General features: G+C 42.9%; 2 protein-coding genes across 4 annotated transcripts in view; one reads left to right on the forward strand and one right to left on the reverse strand.

Moving 5' to 3' along the window:
* The window catches only part of PTPN2 (protein tyrosine phosphatase non-receptor type 2), a 32529-nt gene extending 29318 nt beyond the window's left edge, over nucleotides 1-3211 (reverse strand). The window contains exons 1-2 of one of the 3 annotated variants that reach the window (XM_072328257.1): nucleotides 2935-3205; nucleotides 696-786 (exon numbers count right to left, since the gene is read on the reverse strand). In XM_072328257.1, coding sequence (XP_072184358.1) covers nucleotides 696-786; nucleotides 2935-3126 — 283 coding nt within the window. In that variant the 5' untranslated portion in view covers nucleotides 3127-3205. Of the gene's footprint in view, nucleotides 1-695; nucleotides 787-2821 lie in introns of all 3 variants that reach the window. The other 2 variants (XM_072328258.1, XM_072328256.1) reach the window with 2 other exon arrangements.
* Nucleotides 3212-14988: 11777 nt separating this feature from the next.
* CEP192 (centrosomal protein 192) overlaps nucleotides 14989-24761 on the forward strand; it is a 74478-nt gene continuing 64705 nt past the window's right edge. The window contains exons 1-8 of the mRNA XM_072328077.1: nucleotides 14989-15148; nucleotides 16582-16632; nucleotides 17324-17470; nucleotides 18841-19052; nucleotides 19998-20096; nucleotides 21496-21636; nucleotides 21938-22095; nucleotides 22776-22926. Of these exons, the coding sequence (XP_072184178.1) occupies nucleotides 15038-15148; nucleotides 16582-16632; nucleotides 17324-17470; nucleotides 18841-19052; nucleotides 19998-20096; nucleotides 21496-21636; nucleotides 21938-22095; nucleotides 22776-22926 (1070 nt within the window). The 5' untranslated portion in view covers nucleotides 14989-15037. The remainder of the gene's footprint in view (nucleotides 15149-16581; nucleotides 16633-17323; nucleotides 17471-18840; nucleotides 19053-19997; nucleotides 20097-21495; nucleotides 21637-21937; nucleotides 22096-22775; nucleotides 22927-24761) is intronic.

The raw sequence follows: 24761 nt of genomic DNA on the forward strand, positions 1-24761 counted from the left end.
GAGCTGCATAATTCTCAGATAGGATGGCGATGGGAAATACTACACAGATGCAGCAAGGAGGGTCTGAGCTGAACTCTCATTTCGTGATGGTACAGTACTTAGACTCAGCATTAAGCCAGAGTGAATCCATTTGGAAGGAATACACCTTCCAAGTCAGAGTTCTGGCAGCTGCCTAATAACCAGCGTGCAGCACTGCTATCTGAACAGCATGACTCACTTCGAGACCCTCTCTGTGTAATTTTGAGAAGTACTACACACGTGCTGTTACCACAACTTTCAACTGGAAACAAGGACTTGAGCACTTCTCCAAAATATACAACAGGTATTCATGTCAAGCTCTCAAACAAAAAGCTCTAATACATCAGCAGCTCTTCAAAAATCCTACGTCCAAAAACAATGGGATTACGAGAGATTTTGCTGCTCTGGGAAACCTAGTACAAAAAGGACACGCAAACAAAGAAGTTTTCCATACAATACTGAAGTTGAAAGAGGTTAAATCTGTATTCACATTTTCCCCTACATCTTCTGGAAGCGATATATGGTACCTTTCTCTAGCTATAATTATGTACCATTCGTGCGTCTTTTCGTAAGGATTCTGGATTCAAGTTTCACGCTGTTGAAAAGAAATATTCCACATGCTTCAATAGCACACAAACTGGAAGACGTACTGCTGTAAATACAGAAAAGATACTTACATGGACTAACATCTCTGTATCTGTTTCGATTTCTGTTTTCTGGGTATTTTGCAACTCTATGAGGGTAGTCACTGGATTTATGTCGAATTTCCTTTAAAAGACAAAAAAGAACAGTTTACTTCTAGCCACCAAGCACGTTAATGTGGTGATGTTCTATACAACCTATCACAAGGATTTCAAGCTCAGTTATTTAGTTGCAGTTGTTTATTTAGCCCGCTCATACTCAGGTATGAACACAAACCCTTTGATAATCTCCATCTGGAAGATATTGAAACACACTCATTTACACATCATTTTAAAGAAGTGATACTGCTTATATACTGTCTGTTCCTAAAGCTTCTTGATTCCAATGAGAATGTCATTTTCCACAACTTTATCTTCAAACTAAGAAACAGATTTTTAAGTGTGAAAACACAGACAGCATGTCATTGACAAGCAGCCTCGTATGGACTGACCAGTGTCTTTATATCCCTGTGACAGCTGACATGCAGTGATATAAAATTAAAAGTATTTTGTTTTTCATTTCAGATGAAATTCCTATATGATACGATCGTATACCGAAGAGCACTTATACTTCCCCTTACACCAAAGCATTTTTGGACTTTCTCTGCGCTTCCACTAAAACAATCATCTTCTCAAGCTTATTAATCAGTTGAGATACTCTCATATAACACAGTGAAACGGGACTTTGGAAATCTAACGAATGTAAAGAAGCTTCATTTTTTCCATGTCTGCCCTATGCTGTGACTTACGTGCAATGATAACCTATGAAAAACACCAGCTACAATATGGAGCAGCAAGTGTCAAGCACCAGCGCTCCGTGTACCTCCACGTAAATCCCTCAGTCTGTAACACGACCAAACTTTGATTTCAGTACAGAACAATGGAGCTTATGTTCTCTTCTGGTTTATGTGCCTTACAGCCTTTTGGAGTGTCTCCACACCCAACAAATAAATGGCAGGCATTCGCAGCCAAATTCCCCCAGACGGAGGTTCTTTTTTTATCTTTATCCTATAACGGGAAGTAATATAATTTGTTTTAAAAAGCATAGGCATTTTCCGTGCTCAAAAACACACGTTCCATAACTATCCCAATCTTCTACCACAAGCCCTGGAAAATTCAGGGAATTGAAGGGCAAACACAGGTTTCAGCAAAAAGAATTAAGAAAGCCTTAATATTTAGCTGGATTTTTTCCTTCAGGAAACATGCCTCTCACAAGTATGTCCCCCATACAACACAGCCATCGCTAAATACCTTCCTAAGTAATAAGTCAGTATTACTAGAGTAGGTCCAGACGAGGGCCATGAAGGTGCTCAGAGGGCTGGAGTCCCTCTCCCGTGGAGAAAGGCTGAGGGAGTTGGGCTTGTTCAGTGAGGGCTCCAGGGAGGCCTCACACTATTTAAAGGGATACCATAAACAGGAAGGGACCAACTTTTTACACAGCCTGCTACTAACAGGACACAGGGGAGCAGCTTTAAAATAAAAGATGAAATTCAGATGTCAGGAGCAAGTTCTCTGCTCAGAGGGCAGTGAGGTGCTGGCACAGCTGCCCATAGAAGCTGTGGTGCCCCATCCCTGGAGGTGCTCAAGGCCAGGTTGGATGGGGCCCTGGGCAGCTGAGCTGCTGGGGGCAGCCCTGCCTATAATGGGTTGGGGCTGGGTGGGCTTTGAGGTTCCTTTGAATTCCAACCACTCTGCGATTCTGTGCTATTTTAACTGAGACAAAACAACACAATTAAAGAAAACTGCTCGAGTTCAGGAAACCGAACTTCGCTTCGCACTGCTTTTCCGCATTAGGGAGAGCAACGCAACCCGCACTACAGCTCAGCCACAACCTATAAGACCACTTTACAGGCGCTGCCCGCAGCGCCATGCCCGCTCCGCCTCACCCCGCCGTAGCGCTGCCGAACCACACGGCTGCGCCGGGGCAGTCCGCCCGCCCGCCTCAGCCGCCGCACATGCGCGGGCGCCGCTCTCACGCACGCCGCCGGCCAGCGCGCGTGCGCAGCCGCAACGGCCCCACGGCGACGCCTGCGCGCTGCCCCTCCGCACCCCTCCCCGCGAGGGAAGCGAGAAGCGAAGCGACGCCCGGGCGCATGCGCTCCGCACGCCCGCAGTTTCGCTGCGCGCAGCTGAGAGCCAGCCGTGCCCATAACGCTGCCGCTCCGCCCAGCCTCCGCGGAACGGCGGACGGCGGCCCCTCTCCCCGTCGGGCGATCGAACCCCGTTCTCCGCTCACCAGATAGCGCGCCTGCCAGTCGTTCGTGGCGTCGATCTCCTGGAACTCCCGCTCGATGGCGGCGGACATGGCGGCGGGCGGAGCGCAGCGGCAGAACCGCGGCCCGCCGGCCCAACTCCAGCGCGCTGCCCGCCCTGCCGCCGCCGCGCGCGCACATACACTCGCGGCGGCTCCCGCGACGGCCGGGCGCATGCGTGGCCGCGCCCCCGTCCGGCGAGGGCGGCCGAGGCCACGCCCCCCCGGGCCGGGAGGAGGAGCCGAGCACCTGGGAGATGCGGCGCCGCCCGCAGGTGGCCGCGGGGCCTGGCGGAGACGGCGCGTCTTTATGACGTCACCGCGGAAGTCGGCTGTGAGCGGAGACCGAAGCGGGGCCGCGGCGGCCCCTCGGCTCCGTCGCCCCCTGGCGGTTACCCCGGCCCGTCCGTTAGCCACGCCCCTTCGTTGCTAGCCACGCCTCCTATGAGGCTTGCCCCGCCCCGCCCCGCCGCCGGCCTAAGATGAAAGATGGGTCTGCCCGTCCTCAATGTAATGCTTAACAAGAAAAAAAGAAACAAGTACAATAATGCAGTCCAGCTCCCTACTAGGAGATGAACTGCAATGCAAGCTCTTAAACACTTGAGATAGAATCATAGAATCATAGAATTACTCAGGTTGGAAAAGACCTTGAAGATCATCAAGTCCAACCGCAGCCTAACCAGTAGCCTATCTCTTAAAAAACAACCACAAAACAATACTACAACAACAAACCTCTGCTAAATCATATCCCTGAGTGCCACATCCAAACGGCTCTTAAACACATCCAGGGATGGCGATTCAACCACCTCCCTGGGGAGCCCATTCCAGTACCTAACCACCCTTTCTGTAAAGAAGTTCTTTCTAATATCCAACCTGAACTTGCCCTGGCGCAACTTGAGGCCATTTCCCCTCGTCCTGTCACAAGTCAGTAGTGAGAAGAGACCTGCCCCACTCTCACTGTAAGAACCTTTCAGGTACTGGAAGACGGCAATAAGGTCTCCCCTCAGCCTCCTCTTCCTCAGACTAAACAGCCCCAGCTTCCTTAAGCATAGCATGAGACATAGGCAAAGCTGGAGAATGGAGTTGCTGGGATGTGGTATATTAGTGTTTTCTGTCTGAGCAAGTCGTTACTGTAATGTTTCCTCTTTGACATGTCTGATAATCAGAGAAGCCCCTTACCGTGCTGGCGGGCAGATAATCACCCCAAGGTAGTTCATATCCACAGCAGTTCCCGTGTCCAAATTGGTTCTTGTGCTCTCCGTCGTCTGCATGGAAAGGACCGCTGAAGGTAACTCTGAATGTTGTTTATCCTGTGACCTTGGGCCAACAATTGAATTTAGTACCACTCCAGAATGGACTAAGTGCTTGTTCCTTCGTACGTCCATTTGGGTTTTTTTTGGGTCATTCGCTGGAAATTACCCAAGTATCACTTATCGGAAATGATCTGTGCTGCTTTTCTGAGAACCATTTTGGATATTAGTAGATGAAGAACAAATTCTTCCCCGAGGTGACTTTATTCACAGCCGCGCTCCATACCAATGTTAGCTGCTAAGAAATGAAGCTATAATGTACTTAAGCTCACCACGATGTGAGAGCAGGAGTACATATAATTCCTGATTTAAGTTTTATAGCCCGTGGCCCAGAAAAGAGAAGGATGCTTTCTTCCCTCAAGAAGAGGACAGAATGTGGAAGGGCTGGGCACTCTTTTGGCATCTGCTAGGGAGAAGAAAAAGGTGAATAAAATGGTCCAGTGATCAGAATGAAATGAGTTTCATTGATTCTCTGCACGTACAGTGGAAGTTTACTATTCCAGTCTTTGGAGTACTGTATTCCTTGTTAGAATGAACATTAAAACTCCTTTTAATGAAAATGTTTGCCAGTTTTCCAACTGTACTATTGATTTCCTCCGCTTACTCTATGCAGTATTTTGGCATACAGCAAAAGAAAACAATACTTTAAAAACTTGCATAGCAAAATACAAATCCTTACAACAGCAGTGACAGCAGAATCACAAGGGGCCCTAACAGGTTAGCAATTCAGCTAAGGGCATCTTAAAGGATCAGTCACAGATCCACAGGATTCTGGTGGCCAATGGCTACTAAAAGGTGGTTGTGTAGTAACAGAAATGGAATTAACGGGAGCTGTAATTATGCCTTGAAGACAAGGATGACACAGCTATGGGCAGAATAAATCATTATCCTAACACTGTGGTTTGGAGTTCTGTGTAGAAGAAATTCATGGCCAAGGAAGAAAGGAAAGATTAAGGTCTATGTAAGAGACGTTTCCTAGTGCAGAGATTTGTGCCAGTCTGCATGGCACTGGACTCCTATGGTGAAGCTCAAATGACTGTGGAATGCAAAAAGGAAATTGCAGCTGGCAGAAGTGCTGTCACGAGTGAATGGACACTGGTTAGCAGAAAAGGCAGCCAGCCAGGATGTCTGATGGGCAGAGACTTCAGACTGCTGTGGCTTTGTGAAGCAACCCTTCCAGCAACCTAAGCTGGGATGTGCAGTCAGCCACAAAACCTAATGTCTGTGAGTCAGCGCATGGGGTGTAGGGTATGGCTACAGGAAGAGGAGAATGGTCAGCTGCCGAGAGAATGATGACTCCAAGTTATTGTTTATCTTGCTTGAAGAAGGGATCTGACTTGCTGGGGCTAGCTTGTATTTGTTGGTTGATCTTTTGTCCCTAAATACAGCGATATATATCAAAATCATCGTTTGCAGGTAACAAAGTCTAATGTAGCGAGTGTCCAGAGTAGCTTGATGTCATTCCACCTTAAAAGTTCATGAAATCACCATCTGAAAAATTTTACCCCATCTCTGTTTGTGTTGGTTGAGCCTCTTGAAACTGCATTTAAATTTAAACCATGGGATTATTGAAAAGAAAGTGCGTAGTCTATCTGTCTATAGAAACAGCCTACAGCTGACATAAAGGTTTCACACCGCAAGTTTACGGAGGCTTGAAACTGCTGGAAGGCCCCCAGTTTCTTGGCTTTAAAATGATATCCTCCACAGATCGCACAGGACTGCTACATGCTTTCACCACTTCTAACCTCGCAGTTGTTATGCCAGAGCATCACTTTTCATTACTTTATAGAGGTTAAAGAGGTGCTTAAACTGCAGTTTTGGGAACAGCGTTATGTTGCCCAGCAAGTCTTGAATTCATATTCTTTCCTAATTTCGTAATGATGTTATCATGATCTTCTAGCACAGATTCTGTACCACGGTGGCTTATTGAAGGGTTATATGTATTTTCATCTGCATTCAAGCTTATGTTCCACATTACAAAACTAAGGGCACTCTCTGAATTGCAGCCAAAAAGACTGAGGTGCCCAACCACTGCTATTTGTTAGAATAAGTTCTTCTAAGAAGTGATGTTTTGGCAGAAGTTTGTACCGAGGAATACTGGTAAATGTTTCTGTTACCAATTTGTGTTCCCAATTTTGTGTTCCAGTTTGCCTTTGGGTTTCCCAGCATCTGAACACACTAATTATGCCTAATTTTGAGGGTGTAAAAGTTTCCAAATTGTGTTTCCCTCTCTCTTTTTTTTTTTTTCTTTTTTAATAGTTTGCAATAAAGTCGTAAAAGTCTTTCTGGCAACGTGATTTAGAATTGTAATCCATTTTGATTTTTGTATGTTATTGCATTAGACGATCCGAAGTGCCAATAACAGGAAAAGGTTTGCTCTTACTGCTACCTGGAATCATTGTTTTTAGAATCTTATCATTACCGATTTCATGGAAGCTTAAATCCAGCGCGTGATAATGAGCCTTCAACATAGATTACAATAATTAATTCTGCCTTTCCTGTGCTAGCAGAGATAGGCCTGTGCAAAATTTGTGATGTCTTTGTTCTTAAGTAGGCTTTAATAGATTTGATTTCATAGAGCTTCCCGTATAAGCTCGTCCTGCTGAGATAATCAGCAGCCCTGGAGGAGCCAGGTTTCCTGAATCACTGTTTCAGTGGCAGGGTTCCCTGTATGTGCTGATAGTTCTGACTGCTGAAGTATCACTTGGCATGGGATACAGAGTAAGATGTTTGTACTGGTCAGTGTGTAAAGACACTGAATCTTGCATGGGCTGTGGGATGCACCTAAGAATCAGCAGAGCTAGTTTTATCTTGCTAGACAGGATTGTAATCATCATCACATCTCTCTTTTTACCTTAAAACTAAATCAGAAAGTAAGATGGCAAATAGATTTGTCTGTAGGGTGGTAAAGGCTTGTGTGAAGCTGTTGATTTGTCTGGCAGTATGTCATCCTAATAAAAACAAACTAGTAGCGCACATACATCTTTCCTCTTTATTTTAGTGCAGTGTTTGTGCCTTATAACGATGGCTTTGAAATGATCTGGCTAAGTAAGGAGTCTTAAAGAAATCTGTTACAAATAACAAATATCTTGCAGTCTCTGAACGTATGCTGTGTTCTCTTTGGTCCAGGCACTTAAAACCTGTAACTCGTCTCTTTATGGCTTATAAACTGCTGTAACTGCCAAATCCATTTGTTTGGCTTCTCAAATAGAAAGAAAAGAACAGAAAAAAAAAAAAAAAAAAATGAGAATAACGTACCAAAAGAGCAGTCTGCATCCCAGGTTTTCCAATTGGAATGATGTCAAAGTTTTAAATGTCTTACTTTATCCAGTGGCAGAGGCCCAGCAGCTCACATCACAACGCTGCTACTTGCTGGAATCAATAACCCAGTGTCACACCTGTGCCACATCTGCTCGGTATCAAAACAGGCGCATTAAATTCTTCATCTCTTTTAAATTTCAGGTTTTCTCCCCACTTTCTGGTTGCATGTGAAGATATATCTCCAGTCAGAAAAAGGCATTCTTTTCTTATTCTTAGACTTGTGCTACCATTTCTCAAACAGAACGATCAACTCTCTTTGCTCAGTCTCAACGCAGTGAAAGTAATTGCTCACAAAGAAAAATGGTTGTTAAGGTATCCTAACGCATCTTTTTTCATCACCCTTTTATAGGAGATATGTCTTAACAGTGTTAGATCACCCAGAGTCAGATTCCTCTGAAGATTTAAGAACGAAATAATGCATTTACTCAAAAATAGGTGTAAAAATAGGTGTACTCAAAAATAGAAAGTAAGGTGATAGGGAGATAGGTGAGGGAGGTGCCTGCATTAGCCATTGGAGCTAAATCTGCTGTCAAATGTGCATCAATAGTGTGCAAAATGAGTGTAGATTTTACACAGGTCTGTCATAGAAAGTGAGGTAAATACTGAGTGTCATAGGAAAGGAGGTTCCACTGAAATAAGGCAACCTGTGTCTGCATGGTTAACTCTTTGACGTTTACATCTTTTGACATTAGAATATTGCACTGTTGGGCGAAAATGGAAAAAATACTTCATGTTTATTAATCTTGGTTATTCAGGAGACAGCAGGTAGGTAAACTCTGTGCCCAGAACACTTCTTTTCAGCGATTTGTGTGTGTTTATACTCCATGCACACACAGTATTTGTTTATATGAATCTCTCTGCCTGCCATCCTCCCGCAGAGCACTGCAATGTGCTGTGAATTCTAATTTGAGATGTCTCAAGGGCATTCATTAGGCCTGAAAGTTATGCTTAGAACTTGAGGGCAGTTTATCAGCCACTCACCAAGGATGCACGAATCTTGAAGAATTATACTTCAGCTTCCTCAGAAGCAGATTTTTTAGTGTGTGAAATGCTGAATGCGTTTTGTCAGTTACGTATGTTAGGCATGCATTGTTTTCTCCACAGTGTGGCCTGTGGGTTACCTTGGGCAGGAAGCAATTACTGGTAATTAACATCACTTATGTGCCCTTCACTGAAAAAAGTATTCACTGTTGAGCAGTTGTTGAGCTTCCACGATGGAGCTGTGCAGGAATGTAGAAAGTGCCATTATTCCTAAGGCATGATGCGAACAAATGTGTCTCAAAATACACGAGTGCTCTTTTCAGCGTGTTCACACGGTGGATGCTGTCTTAGGTTTGGATTGTGTTTTGACACGTGTCTGGAGCTTTCAATTTAAATGTCTGTCGCAGCGCAAACATCCCTGTAAGGCCAACTAATCATGTTAATCAGCACAGGCCTGGAGAAAAACAGACGTGAAAATGTGCAGACCTCATTCTTGTCTCGCAGTAGTGAAGTTTAGAAACGATTTAATTGAAAATATGTAAACGTGAACTATGAGCACACGGTTTATGTGACATTAGTTTAAAATGATGTAAATTCTTTGCAGCATCCAATGATTGGCCCAGTGGGTAATCTTCCTTTTAGTCATTCCTATTGCAAATTTCTCCTTGTTGTGGTTCTGATCTAACAGCTACGCTGCACTGTGACATGGCGGATAAAGTGGTTGTGGATGAACATAGCATCTCTCTACAGTTCTTTTTTGAAGGGAACACACTCCTGTTTTCTGCAGGTATGGTATAGGGAGGACGGTTGGACTAGATGATCTTGTATGTCCCTTCCAACCTTGTGATTCTATGATCCTATGATTCTTACAGCTGACTTCAAAACATCGTATTTGTTGGTGAGAATTTGACTGGGGAGGAGATGGAGTTTGAAGCATTAAATGCAGGAAACAAATTACTCAACATTTCCAGTGAATGGAAACTTAGCTCTTGCAGTCACCTTTCATTGAGAAGTTAAAGTGGTTCTTCTGGAATCCTGTTTGGGTTTTCAGTGCATGTTTTTAATCCAGGTGTTTCAAATACTGTATGGGAGATTGGTAATCACAGCCTGAACCTCCTATTAATCAGCTGAGGCAAGTGTGGGGTCAGCTGTGGGAGCACAGGTGAGAGTGATGTAGCTGTGCTCCCGGAAGGGGTGGAGCTCGACTCCATCCCCTCTGAGACCTCATTTAAGGGCTGACTCCCACTGAAGCAGTATCTCTTGGAGACTGCTCACCAGTGAGGACTGCCCCAGCTTCTTCAGCCAAGGCACCAATGGTGAGTTTTCCTTTACTCATTCCTTCTGTACATTTGCTGCCATCTATATATTAATAACTAATACAAATACTTTGGAAGCAATGAGCTATTATTGTCAGAATCAATTCTTTTGCAGTGAAGGCCAGATGACCACATGTTAAATAATGAAATGCATAAATGTCTCACCTACAGGCTTAGATAGGCCTGCCCAACTAATTCCTGTCTTTGAATTAAAACTTTTGTTTTTTATCTTCTTTGCTTCTTCTTCTTTGCTTTCTGGTGTATCAGAGAGGAGAGAAGTGTTTAGCAGACCTCCATCAAGCCCTTTGGTGTTCCTTCTACAGGGTTACAAAATGTTTCTGGGCAGATCTCTTCAGCTTCTCCTAATGGTGATCTCACTAGCACATAGTGCCAGTGTTGTCCATATTAGATTTACTGATAAGTATCATCAGGATTCTGTCACCACATTGTCCCTTAGTTAAATTAACCTCCATCTAATTGTGCTCAAAGTCATCTCACAAAGATCTAAAAGCTATATAAAACATGTGACATTTATAAATAGGTGATTCTAAAACTACCACCTATGTACTACCTTAACACCATGTGGAAATTTGAGATCTCAGTGAGAGGCAGAGTCTGTTCTACCTCAGAAGAACTGAAAGCATTTTCTAGCACTTTGAAACCCTTGGTCTTTCACTGCCCTTTCAGTAATATTCCTCTAAGTCTGAAGCTGTCTTGAAGCAGAGGCGCTTGTCATGGCTGGGATTCCTGTTAGCGCTGGAATGCTTAATAGAATTTGGTCTTCTAGTTGTGACTCTGTAAGCACCTACTTTTAGACACATGAAAATGGCCCCAAGGATCATTCTTTTGTTGAAAGTTAAAAGTATGAGGCTGTTTTCAAGATGAACTCTGCGTCTGTTAAACTCATTGCTGCAGAAATCTATTAATGATGTCTGTGTGTATGTTTATATTTCGGTGGGTAATCTTGTTGGGATTGAGGAATAAGTGTTTTTTCTTTAAATGCTGATTTCAAAAGCTCTCCGGCTTAGTGTAGTTAAACAGAATTTTAATGAAGCATGGTTGTTACGCTTAGCAACGGCAAAAGCACCAATCATGTAACAAGAGTTATGAGTTATCTCTGTAGCTCATGCAATGGTGGTATCAGCTTTGTTGACAGAAATCTTTCAAACTGCCTTGTACCACTTCTGCTGCACTAGAAGTTCAGATTTTTAGCAGACAGTTTAGATAACATGCCCTAGTAGAAGCCTTTATTACATTCTTTCCAAAGGGAAAGAAAGATTATTAAAAACATTTACATATACTGATGACCAATGCTGATGTTTCCATTTGAACCTTAGAATCTTTCTTCTACTTGAATAGAGAACAGCAAGGCCAGCTTAAGGTGCAGGAAATACGGGTGCAGTTTGCTTATGGATGCTGAAGCACAGGGCAGCAAAGAAGTCCTACTAGAGAGCTGACAGGCTCTGCTCTTTCTTTCCAATGCCAACACCTTTTCTTCTGAGGAGAGAAAGACAGCTTGTTTGAGCTGTTCATGCTGTATGAACAACTGATTTCTAGCTCCTGTTAGCAAACTGTCTCATCCTGAGTAATTTATACTTTTATTTATGTACGTTATACTGTATTTAAATGCTTTATACTCACTCTCAGAGTGAGTATGTGCCATCAGCAGTAGCAAACGTGACCTATCTGACTCAGTCTTATCTCTGCCCCTTCCCTTTATGGGTGCAGCTGAGCAATGGAAGAGATGGAGGAGATGTCAACAATGTCTATGCTGCTGCTGGAGAGGTATGAAGTGTGGGCAAGGAGAACCTGAATCTGGAGACTGGAGGGGTTGGCATCCAGCAAAAGATGGAGAGGGCCGCTTAATCCTCCTCCCAGTCAGCCAGAATCCCACTGAGTCCTCTCAGCCTGTCTCTGCATTGAATTGTCCTGCACCTCCCTTTTCTCTCTTTCACACTCTTTCACACACCTCCACCTTCTATAACCATGATGATCTTTTTATACAGACCCTGACTACTCTCTCTACAAAAAATAAGCAGACTGCAGTGGAAATCTAGTCATGGCTAGGCTCATGACTGGGACAGCAGAGACTTTGGGATCCTGAGGTAGAAGTGTGCTCAGAGAGAGGCGGACATGTACATGCTGAGGGTCTGCCATCAGCAGGGGGAAAGGCAGGATAGTTCAGTGCTATGAGGCAGCTTTTGCCATGCAAAATGGTGGGGCACAGGCTTTAGGAAAGATAATTTGAGGAGATGGAGAATTAGTGGGATAAGGCCCTTCTCTTTCAGACGTCACCAAATCCTGTTTGACATCCCTGTCCAAGTGATTAAATATTACCGTGGTGCTGTGAAATCTTTTTTTGTAGCACAGCGAAAGATTCACATTATCCACACAAGTAAATGCACTAAAGGTTTCCTTAACTCACAAACAAGGACAAATGCCTGTGCTGTAAGCAACAGATTTATTATTGCTTTTAGTATTACATTAGGTGCAGTCCACAAAAGATGGTTTGACTGTCAACTTTGTGAGCGATTGCGTACACTGTCTTACTTCTGCTTCTTCTTTCCATTCACACCAAAACAGATGGGAAAGTCACAGCTGCTAAGTTCAGACTTTCCTGTCTTCTCTGTGAGAACTCTCAGGGCTTGCTATTTTACATTTTTACTCCTACAAGCTCTATTTCTATTTCCCATCCTGAGATCACTAGTTTAAAGATAGCTCAGATGTATTTATATAGTCTGAGATCAACCCTCATATCCATCTGGTACGAATCCATTACTACCTTCCTAGCTGTCAGTTATGTTGCATGTCTGGATGTTCTTTCAATCTTCCTTTGCATTTCTTTGCACATTAATCTGACTGAGAACAGTTTAAGCCCCTTGCTTATATAACATCACTTCAGGTTCCCCTTAGCTCACTTGTTTTTGTGCTGCTAAAGCTATATGTGATCATGACTGGGTGACTGTTTTGCCCAAATGGTGTTTCTTAGGCTAACACTAATCAAGTACTATTTTGGTTACCGTGTCTTCCAGTAAGGTTTTCTTCATTATGTGGTAAAATGTGATTTTTGGAGTTGTCATTTATCTTTTTTCTGGTATCTATGTAAGAGTTCTTATTTTAGGTAAACATTAAGTTTTAATTTCAGATTGGGACACCCAATTGATTTCCTGTCAAAACAAATAAAATCAGATTGTAAATCAATCTGTGACTGCAGCAGCAACAAAGCAGGATGTCCTATAAAGGACAATCTGTTCACTCTTCCACTTCCTCTACACATGCATAGGAGTCTGACTCTCACTTTATTCATGTGAAGACCTGTGGACTTTACCTATTCCCACATCTGCCCATGTAATCTGTGTTTGCTGCTGATTTCTTTCTGCGATCTGTCAGTCACTTCATTTGACTTACACTCTTAACTCTGGTATTTTCTCCCTTGAGAGGAATCTATCTCCTATCTTTCACATACTGCTCAATTATGGGTGCTTTCACCTGAAACCCCCATCTTTAGATTTCTAACTTGTAGAACATAGTATTTTACACATACAAGAACACTTCCAGGCAGTGTGCCAAACGTTTGCAAACTGTTTCTGATCATTAAGCTTTGGAGTCTCAAAGCTAATCAACCTACATAACGACTGGATTTGCTGGATTGTTTTTCCCCTGAATCTAATTGCTCTATAATACTCGTATTACTGTATCAAATAAAAGTACTTGTATTTCCAGAGTGCCTTTATCTGTGAATCTCAAGTCTTAGTAGATACAGTGGTGACGTGGGGCTCAGCCTCTTTTCCCAGGTAACTAGTGATAGCACAAGAGGTAATGGCATCATGTTGTGCTGGGGAGATACAGGTTGGGTGTTAGGAAAAACATCTCTGAAAGAGTAGACAGGTGTCAATTGACAGGATAAAGGGAAATGGCCTCAAGTTGTGCCAGGGCAGTTTAGGTTGGATATTAGGAAGAACTTCTTTACAGAAAGGGTAGTTAAGTACTGGAATAGGCTCCCCAGGGAGGTGGTCGAATCGCCATCCCTGGATGTGTTTAACAGCCGTTTGGATGTGGTACTCAGGGATATGATTTAGCAGAGGGTTGTTAGAGTTAGGGTACTATGGTTAGGCTGCGGCTGGACTTGATGATCTTCAAGGTCTTTTCCAACCTGGGTGATTCTATGATTCTATAAGTATTCTTAATGCATATAGTGCATTATTTACTCTCATTGGCAGGACTTGGTATCTTTTAAAATGTCTATAGGCAAAAGTGCTTTTCACTTGAGCACTTAATGTCACTTAATCAAAAGTGACAAAAAGGAGCACACCATCTGCATTTTCTTTAAATTCAAGGTGGTGTCAATTAGCAGTTGCTTTGAGTATCTCCACCTATGTTAATAGAGTTATACTGAACTTCCAGCTGCAGTTAATGAAGTTGTGCAGGTTTATTCAGTCAACTTGAGAACAACGTCAGCCTACAGCGTCAAAAGTGGAAAACTCACCTTATTAGAGATGTTTTTTCTTTCTTCTATGCTGTGGTTCAATTTAATGTAATCTACAGATAACAACAAATCCACACATTCAAAAATAAGTATCAAGATTGCCCTGATTCAGCATGCCACTGCTCTGTGTGTGATCTAGCAAATAATAAAGTGGAAATACCACTGAGTTTTCTGCCTCAGACATCACCATGAATTGAATGTTTATCTCTGCTGCTCAGCTCAGCCTGAGGTTAGTGGATATTTCAGTCCAAATCTATGGTTCAGTGACTGGAAACTGCAAATGGTCTGAGGTTTCTCCAAGTTCAAGCACGCATCCCGTTATCTTGCTACATGGCACAAAGCGTTCTGGTTGCACTCAGTAACTGAGGGCGCTTCTGTCCTCCTGCCCATTGCCGACGTACCACTGCAGAGCAGCGTGCTGTGCATTTGTGCGCTGCCACTTCCACCCTCTGGATGCAGTAGGAACAAGGCAGGGAGCTGCAGCCCTTACCAGCAAGCACTCAGCGCTGTGCTTTCTAAGCCTGCACGGCGCCCCCTGCCGGCTGATGGGCAGATGGTAGAGCCGAAGGAGGGAGCCCTCTCAGCAGCTCCGCCCGAAGCTCCGCCTCCTGGCGGCGGCCGGGCGTGGCCGAGCAGGCGCGGCGGAGGGAGCGTGGCGGCCGGGCGGCGCCGCGATGTTTGTGGCGCGCAGCATCGCGGCGGATCACCGCGATCTCATCCACGATGTCTCCTTCGACTTCCACGGGCGGCGCATGGCCACCTGCTCCAGCGACCAGAGCGTCAAGGTGGGCGCGGCGCTAGGCGGGCCGGGCTGCAGCACGCGGCCTGCGGGCGGCGCGGCCATGGCGGGCAGGGCCTGGGGCCGCGGTGCGTAGCCTGCACGAGTCCCGGCTGCGGCCCCGGCGTGCTGCGGGGCTGGGTTCGCACTGTGCGGCCTCAGTGCTGCAGGAGGGACGGCCTGCTCCTTCGTGAGCCTCTCCTGGGCTGCAGGGAGCTGCTGCTGTGTGCCTGGAGCTGCGCTGACCTTGGCGCCTGCGGGGCTGTTCTCGCACATCTCTCAGCCCTCTTTCCCAGCTGCTGTTCTGTGGCATTGTTTCTTTTCCTTAAATCTGCTCTCTAAGAGCACACCCAGCATCACTCGTGGCTCAGCTCAGGTAGCATTGGGTCCTGTTGGAGCAGCTGGAGCTCTGAGCTGACATGGGGTACGGCTGGGCTGTGCTCACAGAAGCTGCCCTGCAGCACCCCAGTACCAGAACCCTGCCATGTTAACCCGGTACACAAGCAAACGGCTTCTTCTTTCTGATCATGCGTTAAGAAACAAACAAAACCAACAGCAACAGGAAAAAAGAAAAAGAAACTCAGCCCCAAGGAGTGAGCCAACAGCCTTTGGTCAGGCTGAGTATGCAGAACTTGAAGCCTAAAAAGTAAGACACCAAGATTTAGGTAGACCTTCTAGAAGCCACACCTTTAACCACATAATGTATCTTTCCAGTTATAACAGAGTCTTTAATGAGACTGTTAAGAAGTTTTACGGCCATGTTATTTTTGATGTAGGTCTCACCCTCAGCAAATGGGCCCTGCAAAACAGCAGCTGCAGAGAAGTTGCAGCATTTCATGGCTGATAAGATTCATGGCTTTTCTTACATCAGGGTGATAAACAGAGAATAGGAGGTTGCGTTACTTGTCTATGGTTCATAGATCAATTAAGAAATATTAGAAGCAACAACAAGATCTTTTACCTCACTTAGTACCACTAGATTTGTTTTGTTTGCTGCCTTGCTCTGTCTTGCAGTCACAATCCACTATCTCTGTAGATCCTCTCCAACAGAGCTGTTCTGTCTGAGGTGATAGCCAGCAGCCACATCAACGTTTGGGGACCACGTCTGAGCTTGTTGGGACGGCTGCAATAAGACAGAGTGATTTGCTCCTGGGATGTCATGTCAAAGTGAAGCATTGAACGTTGCCATAGTGTCTCCTTGTGAGCAACGCGTTGTTTAAAAATGACAGACTTCACATGATGGTGGATTTTGCAGGCGTGTGCCTGTTCTTCATATCAGTAGGAAGGAAGTTGAACGTAGTGTAGTTGTGTAGTGCACCAGGCAGATTTTTCCAGCTGAAAACATCCAATAGTAATTTTTCTGAGCGGCTGTGTTTTCTGTTACTGTCTACTGCACTTATATACTAATTATATGTTTGACTTCTGATTTTTTTTCAATAGGTTTGGGACAAAAGTGAAAATGGGGATTGGCATTGCACTGCAAGCTGGAAGGTTTGTACTAATAGTCGTTACACAGTGATGCTGATATTTCTCTCTTTTATTGTTTCTGTAGAGATGTATTTTCACACGGTGGTGTGTGCTTGAATAGTTGGAAGATGGTACTTTTGCTTTTAATTGAATATTTCCTTGTTTGTATTTTCTTGGCTGTGGGGAGAAAAGGGAATAGGCATGGCTGTTCAACATTGTAACTGTCCTCTGTGTATTTTGCCCATAACTTTTCTGAGAACTGTGTATGGAGACTGTAGTTCATCAGAGTAATTAGTACATTCAGCTTCTGACTTATCCTGGAGCTTGTATGTAACAGGACCACACAGTAATCCCTATAAAAGGGAGTGCAAGTGAAGCTTATATACTCCATTTCTCCTGTCAAGACAGAATCTTAGTTGGCAACTATTTTCTTTTTGAGCTTAGGATTTGAAAGCAATAATGAGCAGTACCTAGATGTGCTCTTTATTACCTTGTAACAGTTAAATAATAGCAGCAGAACTTAACAGAAATGAACAAATTCAGCCGTTGCTTTGAACTTTGTAAAAGAACATAGGCACCACAGGAATGGTCGCACTGCTTCAGGCTGCTTACTTCTGTTTCACAGCAGGAAGTCACAAAAGTGTGTGGAAGATCCTTCATGCTCACCTGGTGTAACGTGTTTCTCTGTACTGTCCCGTTTCATGTTATCTTGCAGACACACAGCGGCTCTGTGTGGCGCGTGACATGGGCCCATCCTGAGTTTGGGCAGGTCTTGGCCTCCTGCTCATTTGATAGAACAGCGGCTGTGTGGGAAGAAATAGTGGGAGAATCCAATGATAAACTCCGAGGCCAGAGTCACTGGGTAAGATTTTAATGTATTAATTGCAGTTCTTAGATGTGCCCATAAAAACAGGTTTGCTGTTCCTCGTTGATTTGTTTGCTTATTGTGTTGGACTGAAGCTTTAAACTGTTTGAACTCCAGAATTACGCAGAAAGCTGAACATTAAGTTGTAAATACCGTTTGCTGGACGTCTTGGAGTTTGCAACATATTTGCTATTCCTGAAACAGACTGCAGGAGATTTTCTTCTTCAATATAAAGTGTCCTTGACTTTTGTGTGTTTCGTTCATCTGTGGCAGTGTTCCAAAGTAGAAGGAGTACTTTCAGGACTTCTGGACAGACAGCTAAATGGCAACATTCAGGCCAGTTAGTGTCACTAATGTTGGTATTTTTAGGTGTTCTGCAAACCTGCAGACATGAATGCCATACGTGATAGAATTGAAGTTGTAGGTATTTTATTCTTCGTTCATCTGAAACCATCTTGTGCCATTCTTTTTCCTCTTTGAAACTGTAGCTCGGGTTTGGGGAATAAAATGTTTTGCTCAGAAGTAGATTTTCTGGGTAGCATTTCACAGGGGGGAATTTCTATATCTAATAGATTTTTTTTGCAGATACTAAATCCTATAGATCTCAGTGTACTGTTCCTCCAGTACTGTATTCTACCTTCAGTTATCTGCAATTTCCTACTTTGTACTAAAGCTTCCCAACGTTGAAGTGTGTGACTGGGCAGAGCTGGGTTGTTGGGACTTGTGGCACCCAGCTGGCTTCACGTGCAGGAGGCTGTATCAGTCTGTAGTTTTTGGGTCAAACTCATCCTTTCTTGTAAGGAAAAGAGAAAACTCGGAACAAAAGCTATTTACTTCTTTTGTCCTTTTTCCCTCTAGATAATTTTCCTATCAAATGTCTGCTGTATTCTCCCATTCCCTTCTCAGAAATACTTGTTCAGACTCTTCAGTTGGGAAATGATTAATGATCAACTTCAGTAGCACTGAGATTAGAAAGAGATGTTGTTATGGACCACAGTTGATACTGTCACCAGTATGTATGAAGAGGACATTTTCAAACTGCCTGTGGCCAATACATTTGTATTTTATGCTTATGTTCCCTTTTTTTTTCCCCCTGAAGTTTAACCTAAACAACTTCTGTTGCTCTCAGAACTTTGATATCACAGTGTGCGTGTCCTTGCTTGAAATGACAACAGTGCAGTACTCTGTTCTTTTTCCTGTTAAGTCGGTGTATAAAGTCATTCTAGTTCTGGATGGAAGAGGTAAATGATGCTATGAAGTGGTATTGTCAGACTTTCACTAGCTTCTGGGCAATGGGGCAAAAGTCAACAAATTAGGAAAGGCATTTCTGATGGAGACTTCCAAGGATTTCTGCCTTTCTTTTGCAGGTAAAGAGGACCACTCTGGTAGACAGTAGGACATCCGTTACGGATGTGAAGTTTGCTCCCAAGCACATGGGTCTTATGTTAGCAACTTGCTCAGCAGATGGAGTTGTAAGGATTTATGAAGCCCCAGATGTGATGAATCTCAGTCAGTGGTCACTGCAGCATGAAATCTCATGTAAGCTAAGCTGCAGTTGCATTTCGTGGAATCCTTCAAGGTATGTTAATAAAGCTGAAGGTGTTGCTTTATGACTGTGTAAGCAGAAGATCCAAAATGTTCATTCTGGAAATGTTAGTTCTGGGAAGTGTTATAGAACATCCTTCTGTCCTGTGAGGTTATATTCTCAACTTAATTACAAGTAGTGATTAACAAGCTGAAGAACTGCAATGTGCTCTCTTTATCCCACAAAACTTAACTGAGAGTTTCCTAAGGAGAAGTGTTTATGAAGAGAGCGTTCCCATGTCTTCGCTTCAGGAAGTTGTCACAATAGGTAATAATTTGGACAACGCTAACAAGGACATCATGCACCCTTAGCAGTGCTAGGAACCACAGCTTTTACTAACACAGAGCCTGAGGGTTGTATCATTCCTTTAGTTGTATCTTCAGGGGCTCAGTGATGTATTTAATCTACTTGGTCAGAAAGAGACCAGAGGAATGTGATGGTTGGGTTGTCTCCACCCTGAAGAATACATAAGTAATCTATCCTAAAGGTTAAGAGTATAGGCTTTATGTCTACATCACCCTAGGAAGCTGTGTTAAAAGTTGATTTAAAAACTAGTACTCGTATACCTTTTGTCACTGGTTTTCCAGAATCTGAATGAAACCCCTCTAAATCAGTCACTGAGGGTACTGCATTGGATGCGGATTCTGCCATATTCCTTTGAGCAAATACTTCACTGCAAATGCATCTATGAATTTAATCCTGATGTCTGGGGGCATGTGTTGTCCTGAACTAATAGTGTCCCTTAATGGTTTATCTTTATTTGTTGTATAAGGTAGACATTCAAGAGAACAGAATTGAGGTTTGTACTGATAACTATGAATAATACTTGGTATTTCTTTCTAGGCAATCTTTTTGTTTTATATACAGATGTATGTCTTAAATTTTTGGAAGTGGCTTGTGAAATAATTAGTAACAGAATTTGTATCTTTTTACTTCTAGCTCCAGAGCACATTCTCCAATGATAGCTGTCGGAAGTGACGACAACAGTCCAAATATATTGGCTAAAGTCCAGATTTATGAATACAATGAAAATACCAGGTATGCTAAATGACAATATATTTGTGGGATCTTAGAATAGCTTGTAATGTCCAGCCTTCTGTTTCATTCCTGTTGTTGCTTATGGAGTGAAGAGGGAAATAATAGTAATACTCAATTTTGTCAGTAAGACTTTGGACTGGAGAGACACCTCAGAATGCTAACAGATGTCAAAGAAAATGGCAGGTTTTGATAATTTTGTTCTATGTCAGCACAGAAACTCCAGTGTTCCTACTGGAACTTTAAAGGGAAAGTGGCTTTTATGCTTCTGCTAATTTTTTGTGCAGAATTTTGCACAAGGAATCAGTAGGACCAAAGTTGGAAGTTTGAATTATGCTAAACTAAAAAGTGTTTTGTTCGAGGTAACAAAAATAATGATTCTAGGAGTGTATTTACAATGACAGAAAGTCCTGCGAGTTGCTAGCAGTCGGTAGCAGTAGGGAATTAACTTAAGGATTCAGAACCAGAAAATGCGCGGAGAAGCACTTTCAATTCGATAATGACAGATTGTGTTTCATTCAGTATGACTGCTGCGTGAATGGTGCCAGGGTGCTCTGTGAGCTTATGCCTGGCTTCAGGCTACACTCTTTGTGCATTAACAATACAGGAAATTTGTTGTGATTTACCTTGTGGTAAATTAGAAAATGAAATATATTGTTATACAGCAAAGGAGGCAGGTAGCAGTCTGCTTACACACACAAAACATTTAGTAAGTTTTTGGAGTAGAAATTCCTCTTCAGATTTGTGAACGATGGAATTTTTTTTTATATTCCATCTGTTGACAGAAATGTTCTTTGTACTGGAATCTTTGCTTTGTTCTGTGATTTAGTGTTACAGTCGGAAAGATTAACGCAGTGGAAGGGTGATAAGGGAGTGTAACAGCAAAGGGACCAGCATGGGTAGGATGGTATTTCAAAGGAAAAGTAAAGGTGTTCACCTGTCTCCAAAGATCTGGGCTTGCAGGAAAGACTTCACAAGGGAGAGATTTCCAACCAGTGATCCTTCCCCAGGGGCAGTCAGCCCTTACATGAGGTCTAAGAGAGGTGCAGCCAGGCTGCACCCCTTCCAGTCACACAGCTGAATCGCCTTCACCTGTGCTCCCAGGGCTGACCAAGTCCTTTCCCCACACGATCATTCAGTGGTTCAGGCCATGACTCAACAGTTCCCATACATTTAGTGTTATGACTTTAGTGGTTAATGTATCTGATGTATTCACTTTCTGAAGATGAACTACTTTCTTGTAGTTATTAGCTAGAATGTAATTTATGTTAAAATAATGACAGCTGTGCATCATTATGTATCCTAACCAACCACCTTTTCCCTGTTCTGTTATGTCTGCTTTACGTAATTAGTGACCCTGGCAATTTTAATGGCGCTAATGGTAATTTCTCATGCTCAACAGGAAATATGCAAAAGCAGAAGCTCTGATGACAGTCACAGATCCTGTGCATGATATTGCGTTTGCCCCAAATCTGGGAAGATCCTTTCACATCTTAGCTGTGGCAACCAAAGATGTACGGATTTTCACACTAAAACCTCTAAGGTGAGCTTAAAAAGAAGACTGGAGCATGGTTCAGTGTGATACGGTGCATCCTGTAGAGTCTTTTTTAGTAGTACCTGAGATGCAAAGGATGTAATTCAGTTTATTTTAGCAGCCTGAATTATTTTAGGATGATAAGATTGTGAGTAAGACGTCAGTTCTGTCTGAATATCCCTTAATACTCCTAATGTATTATACAGCTGCTAAGTACATTTCTTGAAGGACGTAGTCCTCTTTTTGTTGTTGTGTTCAAGCCAGAACTTCAAGCAGTTGTGTGCAAAACTGTCACTCCTCTCTTTCACAGGAAAGAACTGACTTCATCTGGAGGATTAACAAAATTTGAAATTCATATTGTGGCACAGTTTGACAATCACAACTCCCAGGTGTGGCGAGTCAGCTGGAACATTACGGGCACGGTGCTGGCCTCCTCCGGCGATGATGGCTGCGTTAGGCTTTGGAAGGGTAAGAACTCTACAGGTCTTCTGCTTGAAGTTCATCAGCTTTGTGCTATGCTGAATGTATTGGAGGGAGTATTTTTGGAGTAAAAGGTTGTTAGATCGGTGAATGATAGGTTTTTACACTGACATTCCAGAAAAAAAAGCAAATACAGTGCTGGAACATGGCAATGATTTAAGTTTCTGCGAATAGTTGTTACTGTACAACTGGTAACCTCAAATTGTTTTAGCAGATCACAGCTATGTAAAATTGTCACTATTTAGAACTAACTTGTATTGAGTTGTTGTCTTTGCCTGCTGCCAAACCCAGTAAAACTGTGTTCTGTGAAAACAGTATTCAGGGAATCTGGCTTTTTCTTTTTTCCCCTTGAGCTTTTTTTATATTTCTGGTCAAATTTCAAGCAGTGACAACAAAACTCTGGCAGTTTCCTCATCTGTTCTCAGTAGTTTCTCAGTTAGCCATTTATTAAGCATAAAGCAAACTCTTTCTTACCACTGAACAAAATGTAGGTTTAAATAATGGATAGGCAGAGAATGCCAAGCAGCTAAAGGACCAGCTACTCAGAATATGTATGTTGGTGCTGAAGTAGAGTTCTAATTCACACCTGATACCTAGCAGCTGAAATATCACAACTTTCATAAGTTTCAGAGTCCAAACTAACAGTTTCTGTCTGCATACATTTGCAGCTAATTACATGGACAACTGGAAGTGTACTGGTATACTGAAAGGTAACGGGAGCCCGGTCAACGGTGGTTCCCAGCAGGGAATTTTTAACGCCTCTCTAGGTTCAGCCAATACAAGCCTACAGAATTCACTAAATGGATCATCTGCCAGCAGGTAGGCTAACTGGTAGAGGGACTGGATCTCAGCAAATATTTTCTTCTCTGAATCTTCTTAATTTCATTTAGTGTTCATGTCTTGTATTCTTTTAAAGTGTGGTGTCACTTATTGCACGAATGCAACTGCAAGCTATTCTGGTCTTGCTTTGTATCAGTGTCTCTTATGCTAGTAGTGAGAGGAATTACCTTGTATAAACAAGCAGTGGAAGCAATGGTTTTTACTTGCAGTCTTTTTGCATTCTTAAAAACAAAAACTTTCCTGAAGTAGTTCTGAACCAGGAGAAACTTGATCATACTGCTTTGTAACTGCCATTTAGATGCACATATCAAAGCAAAGCAAAAATACCAGCAATAAAGTCTGTTTTTGACTGGGATAGTGTAGCAGAATGGAAGGAGGAAAAGACACTTTGTAGCATAGGCCTTCAACAAGCATAGGCTGGTGTTTGTTTATTTTACTTGCATTTTTGCAGGTGTAACATCATTTGAGTAAAAATTTGTTGTTTTTTTTTTTTTAATCTTCGTTATACAAGTGGAATTCTTGCTGCTTTCTATGTTTTTATTCTTTAATTGCTACTAAACAGGTAAATTAAACTGCCTTAACCAAAACCAGTTTTTAGTTTGTGTACACTCAACTCTAGAAATTTCTGGGTCCTGCATTTGTAAGGTGAAGTGAGTACAGAGCTTTACAGGATGTGTGCCATAGAAGGGCTTGGTGTGACCAAACCCCACAGCAGAAACTTCCAGGTTCTTTGGCCACCTTTGTTTGTTTTTCCCCAGATGCCTTCATTTCCATCCATATACAGCTACCAATGGAAATATTTTTCTTTTAATTTAAAATGCCTGTCTGTAAAGCACTAGGATAGTTCTTGGAGTGTTGCTATTCCCCCTTCTACCACCCCTGGGTAGTCCTGGCAGTTCAGAATGGCAGTTCTGGCTTCCAAATCCCTAGCTCCATTGAAGAAAGGCATTCACATTTCCTCACAAGATAAGTGGAGAGCAAGAGGTGGTTATGGGACAAGCCTCCCAAAAAGAAAGGAAGCCAAAATTATATTGGTCATCTGGTTCCAGTCGAATCACTACTTATTGTGTAGCAAAAAGTGCTGGAATTATTCCAATCTTGGACATGGGATATCGAAAGACATGTAGCTGTAAGAGGTTTGTGCTCCTGCAGGGAGGAGATACAGGCCATCTTATACCTCTTCAGTACAGGGGGTGGATCCATAATCTCCTTATCTAAGCCGTGCTGCCAGAGGGACAACTGTACCCCACCCCAGTGGTGCTGGTTCCCCTCCCTTACGTTGGTAGGAAGCCATCATGATACTGAAACTTGTACTGTTATTTTAGGTTTCCTCCATCGCTCTGTGTTTTGAAAGTTAGATATTGGGATTCACTTTTGGTTTACAGAAGTAAGCCTATGGCTGTGGAATCTAAGAATATGTCCCAAGATGGGACATATTTATAATAAGGTGCACTTAATGCGTTTTCTGTTGTTATCATGTTGGCATGAACTGCATAAACATAGTTGCTAACTTTTTTTTAGCCATTAACATTTATAGTATGGATTTACTTACTGACATTTGACTAAATTGGTTTGCTACACAGTCTACTTTGTAACCACAAATGTGATGTTTTGGTGTTCATATGTTTAAACACATAAAATAACTAAGGCGTAGGCACGCTGGGGTCTCTGGGGAACCGTTAAAACACAGTCACCAAAGTGACTCAGCCAAAATAGTTTTTAAATGGAAGATATGGATTGTTGGAAAGGAGTTGGTAGGGTGATATTGTTATGCTGCTATAATTATATATGTCTGGATTTGTGATACAATTGCC

The sequence above is a fragment of the Excalfactoria chinensis genome, chromosome 2 (assembly GCF_039878825.1).
Source record: "Excalfactoria chinensis isolate bCotChi1 chromosome 2, bCotChi1.hap2, whole genome shotgun sequence".
In the NCBI taxonomy this organism is placed as follows: domain Eukaryota; kingdom Metazoa; phylum Chordata; class Aves; order Galliformes; family Phasianidae; genus Excalfactoria; species Excalfactoria chinensis.